Below are 5,688 nucleotides of genomic sequence, written 5' to 3'. Positions count from 1 at the left end.
CGCATGACCCCAGCACTTTTTCCTGCCACTAGCAGGCAGTCAGATTCGATGATCTATTGAGGTCCCTTCTGACCCTAGCATCTATGAGTCTATGAATCGAACAACCAATTTAGGGTTAAAGTTTAGGTTTAACTTCTGTCTCAGATCTCATAGTGAATCAAGCTAAGTTATAGTCCTCCAGCACGCCAGAAAGCTTTGTGGCCCCCGCTTGCCTCCAAGCTGTCATAGAACAAAGGCAGCACAGCCTCAGCTCCCCAGCTGGGTCTGCAGGCAGCACTGGGGGTGAGTGAGGTAGCTTAGGCCCCTTCCCCAGCTGGGGTCTGACAAGCAGTTGGGTGGGGAAGCCCCCAGGCATAGCTTTCCCTCCCACTGCCCTTGCAGCCTGGTTCCTGCCAGCTGGGAACACCAGAGCCCCACCCCATCACCAGGCCCCCACCTGTCAGGCACAGGGGATTGGTGGGGGGGGAATGGACCCCTGATCCAGTTTGCCCCCATCCCAGCAGGGGTTGGTGTGGAGTGGAAACTCCCAGGTGTGGGCTTTCCCTCCACCCTTTCCTCATAGCCTGGCTCTGCTGGTTGGGAACACCAGAGTCCTGCCCCCTTGCCAGACCTTGACCTGTCAGCCGTGGGGGGTGTTGGGGATGGGAAGGAATGGACCCACTCCAACCTCTGATAGTGGGAGGCTGGGCTAGAGTGGGGTTCCATTCCCCTCTGCCCACCCCCTGTGCCTGACAGGCTGGAGGCTAGCAAGGGGGTGAGGCCTCCATGTTCCCAGCCTGGGGGAGATGGGAGGTGCTTGTGAGCACCCCCCCTGCTTCTGGCAGTGGCCAGTGCAGATATTTGCCTGTCTTGGACAGGGGACGACTGAACGCCAGTTCAGTTCGGTATCGGTTCAAGCTATGCAACTTAGAAAAACCAATGTAGATTGAACTGATTCCACCTCAGGCTTTTTGACTGTTTGTACTTAGCCCAGGTGTCTTGCACTCAAGTCATATAGGAAAGATCCATATATTACTCTTTTCTGTTTTGTGATGGGCAATTCCTGCAGAACTAAAGCTTGTATCAATCTTTTCTTTTAATCCATGGCAAACAGCAAAGTGGGTATGATCATGTAATCTGTTATACTCCTAAGTAATGTCCACTTTCTTGTTGCCCATTTTGCCTCCTACCAACATGCATATGACTTTTAAATGATTTTTTTCTCAGGAAATATTATAAACATCTTTTACATTCAAACCTAATTTTTATTATTTTCTTTTTATGTTTAAATCTCTGTCTCTAAGTGGGGTCATAATTGCTTTCAGTTTCATATCATCTCAAATTTCACTGGAGTTCTGTTCACTTCCTCTTTTAATTCCACAATCAAGACCTTCAACAAAGCTAACAGATTTTGCACTTTTCTGCTCTTGCTCAGCTTAATACATTTCAACCTAAGAGTATTATAGCTAACTGAAAGGTTTTTGACAAGAAATCTCAGTTCTGTAAAAATTCAAACATTTTCATTTTGATAACATTTATGAGGAAATCATTTCTATTTTTGTGTTTTGAAAAGATCAAATGTTCTATTTTACTACAGTAAAAATGTTTAATGCCATCACTTTGCTTAATTGTTTATAATATCATTGTTATAGTTGTATACTTTATTTAGTATTCTATAAAATATTTACTAAGTTATATGTTCAAAATTGTCAAAAATGTTAGATGATTCAGAATTTAACCTGAAAAATTCCAGAATTTTAAAGTTTTCATTTCTATTTAGAATAAAAACAAATTTTGAAATGTTAGAATTTCCTGGGTAGTAGCAGTTCCATTCCCTAACCAGCTGTAATAATTTATCCTTTATCTTGCTTTCAAATACATTTCCCACATAAGTTTTAATGAACACAGAACACGGGGCATTAGCAAACATCAAATAATTTTGTAATACTTTAAAAAAAATCAGTATCTTACTCTGTGAAACTTAACTTTTATAACCAATAAAGGTACTCTGGAGATTTTTTTTAAACTTATGTTGATAGTTTAGAGGTATGTTACTTGATTTAGAACCCATTTTTAGGAAATCACTTTGGGCACTTTTACATGTGCTCTGGGGGCAGGGAGGGTGGAGCTTTAATTAGAGTGGCTCCGAGAGCCAGTCTTATTAAAACACCACAGCTTCTCGTGTATCAGTGCCCCCCTACTTAAAAATGGCAGCAGAGGTGCTTGTGGCCCTGCCACCATTTTTAAGTGCAGGGACACTTATACATGAGACGCGGGAGGCTGCTGGAGTGTGGTACTTGCCATACAACGGCAGACTCGATTAATCGAGTCTGTTCTGACATGCTGTAATTACAGTGCATTGGAGCAGACTCAATGTTTGTGTACAGGCACCCCTTAGTATCAGTACAACACTTGGGTGCTGTTTTTGCATAACTGCCCCACTTCTGAAGCCTTCAGAACACTCAGATATATCATTAAACAGTACCTCCCCCTGATTTTATCAGTAACTTTATCTTGGATTGAATCACTGAATCATAGAAAGTAGAGTGGAAAAGACTGGAGAAGGCATCTAGTCCAATGCCCTGCTCAAGGCAGGATTATCCTTGACTAAAACATCCTACACAAAGATTTGTCCAACTTATTTTTGAAAACTTTGCAAACAACTGTCTTATACAACTATCAGGCATAATACTCAAAAAACTTATCAGCAAAACTCACCATTTATTTAGTTGCCTAATATTTGCTCACTATTTATTTATTAAACTTGAAAAATTATACCTAACACCACAATTTTGAGCGTTGCAGTTATAATATGAATTATTCCTGCTTTTCTTTTTCCTAGCAGGAAGTTAAATGTATTAGAAATGTAAGGGCAGAAATAAAAAATCACTGTGATTTTCAAAATGCTAATTTTTACCATGAGCCTGCCATTTCTCATTCTGTAATGACCTCAATCTGTGACACAGCTACCACAAGGCAAAAATCACTCCCAAAATACAATTTTTATTTTCTTTATAGGTACTTTTAAATTCAGCTTGGCAATAATGACTACATCTCAGAAATCAGGGACATGTTGGTAAATTGTAAGACTGACTAATAGTTCTGTCAGTACAAGTGGTCTGTATCAGAAAGGAATTCCTTATTCTCTAAGAACCTTATTTTACAGAATCTCACAGCTTGCTAGAGACCCAACGTAACCCACCCCACATTATTGCTTAAGCTGTAGAAATAAAATACAATAAAATACAATAAAATAAACTTACAATAATAGAAAGTTATTTCAGTACAATTCTTTAACATAAGGCTGATGTACTATGCATATCATAGTCCAAGTATGCAGTATATTTATTATTTTTAAACTGATACAATATGTCTGCTGATTATAGGAATTATAATAATAGTTAAGCAAATAAAACTCTGGTGTCAATTACATAGACTCCTTTCAAAAATTAAAATCTGCCAACCGTTGCACCTGAAGAACGTGTCACAGAAAGAATGACATAATATATATCAATCTTCCTAAATAGATTAAGTATTGGAACAGTGTAAGGGTAAAATAGAAGGACTAGTGGAGTATGCCTTTTAAATAAATAGAAACTTAGGTTAGTGGTCATTTTGCAAGCATTAGACTTAGTTTTGTTAGACACGCTCATGAGAAATTCCCCAACTGCAGACGTGTGATTTAGAAATGTGCAATAAATATATTTGGTTACAGATTAGTGTAAAACTAAGGGTCTATTTAATTCATGGTTTTGTGGTTTTCACAGAAACCATGAAAAACAGCATTGTCCATGATCACCAGGAAATATTGCATTGGCTGCGATTTCCCACGAAATCAACCTAAAAAGAAAAACCAGCGTATTATTCATGCACTGTTTTAGAATGTCCCAATGCTTACTGCAATACAAAAACAATGCAACAGTCACTGCAGCCATAGAGTTACTTTTTGCTAGTGATGTAGACTAAGTGAAGGCACCAGTCAGTGAAGTGATAATAAATTAAGGTTAGCATGGATTAGTGGTTCTAAACTTTTTGTAGAACATTACATATAATAATAAATTATGATGATTTGTTACAATTCACACTGTATTATACATTTATATTTATAATATATTTAAATTTAGATTTAAATGTAATATTTAGATTGATAACAATGTGATAAATTATATGATATAATTTACTTTCCAGAGAATTTGCTATTAAATTATATGGTATGTGCTTCTCCACTGATCAGTGGCGAGAGGTGGGGCTGCTGGGAAATGCCCATGAAATCAGTTCTTCGTGCTGTGACAAAGCTGCAAAAAATGCTTTGTCTTTCCGTGATTTAAGTAGACCCATGCATAACCAGAACTAATCAAAGTTCTTGAGGATAACAGTAGGCACATATCCTGAACACATTATCACATTTTTTTCTGAAATACCTAGTGGCAGAATACTATATGCATGTGCGTAACTGATGTGGTGATTATATGTGCTGATAAAATTACCGCAAACACGTGAAATTCAGTTCTGGATATGCATTCAAATTATGACAAGTAGTTCTCATGGATTTACAGTTCTACTTGACATGTAAAATTGTTTCATCTCTCATAGTGATTCCTTGATGTCTTGTAAAGGAGGGACTATATCTAACCCTAAACCCAACCAGTCCCACAGTTTCTATAGAACCATACCAGAATATCAAGACAGAATTTACCACATGTGAACTAGAAAGAATCTAAATATGAACATGGATAATCAAATAGCAGTCTAACTAGGTATAATTAGCAAAAGTGAACTCTCACTAAGATTGCATGATCCCAATCCACAGACACTTCTTACCGGTCTTTCATGTTCAAGAATTGATGACTTTCCTGGCTCATATTCAAAAATACTCCTTGGTTCTGAACGGAATTTGCGGGTATCTACTTTTCTGTCTGGAGGATCCCAGTCATTTCTAAACAACAAATACAAACAAGTTATGATACTTTCTTTTCCATTAACACCGCATTGCTCCATGTCAGCAGCTTAACTTAATTGTGAACCTACTTTTTTTCCCCAGGTTCAGCTATGAGACTTCTGGTCTTTAATATTCTAACATCCTGACATTTTAAGCTCAGCATAATCTCAGTTTACTCAGATCAAGTACACATAGTACAATGGCAAAAATACTGGTGCTGATTTGGTTGTTTTACCACTTCCACCATTACTTTTTGTCAGTAGAACTTCACTGGTGGGCAAAGATGATCCCAGCAGGGTGCAGCCCGCCGCCCCATCCTACGGCACACTTACACTGGGGAGTGAAATTCCTGGCACACTGGACATGGTGGAACAGGTGGTGGCCAGAGCTTCCAGCCGGAACAGGCAAAAACATGTAAAAAGCGGCAGCTGCAGCCTCTCCGCCCAGCTCTGTAGGGTCCCCCAAAGCATGGGACCTAGGGCAGTTGCCCTGATTCGCCCCACCCCTAGGGACAGCCCTACTGGTGGGAAACACATATTCCTACAGGTAAAATCTTATAGAGATTTATTCATATTTTTGTTACCTACATTATACTAATCCAAAAAATCTTTTCTGTACAAATTTCAGATTTACTGTGGAACAGGCATTGTATTGTACGTACAAATACAATAAAAATAAATGAAATTCTGCATGTAAAATATGATAGCTTTGCCTAATGACAAAGGTATTAAAAAAATAAATATATATACATATATATATATATATATATA

The 5,688-nt window shown here is 38.4% G+C and overlaps 1 protein-coding gene across 5 annotated transcripts in view; it reads right to left on the bottom strand.

Annotated features, from left to right (window-relative positions):
* SORBS2 (sorbin and SH3 domain containing 2) overlaps nt 1-5,688 on the bottom strand; it is a 298,880-nt gene that overhangs the window by 88,037 nt on the left and 205,155 nt on the right. For all 5 annotated transcript variants that reach the window (XM_019525918.1, XM_019525915.1, XM_019525917.1 and 2 more), the window contains one exon: nt 4,801-4,915. In XM_019525918.1, coding sequence (XP_019381463.1) covers nt 4,801-4,915 — 115 coding nt within the window. The remainder of the gene's footprint in view (nt 1-4,800; nt 4,916-5,688) is intronic.

This window comes from Gavialis gangeticus, unplaced genomic scaffold (assembly GCF_001723915.1).
Source record: "Gavialis gangeticus isolate Ggan-Ray unplaced genomic scaffold, GavGan_comp1, whole genome shotgun sequence".
NCBI lineage: Eukaryota > Metazoa > Chordata > Crocodylia > Gavialidae > Gavialis > Gavialis gangeticus.
Note: the sequence above shows the minus strand (reverse complement) of the source record. Positions and strands in the feature narration are given on the sequence as shown.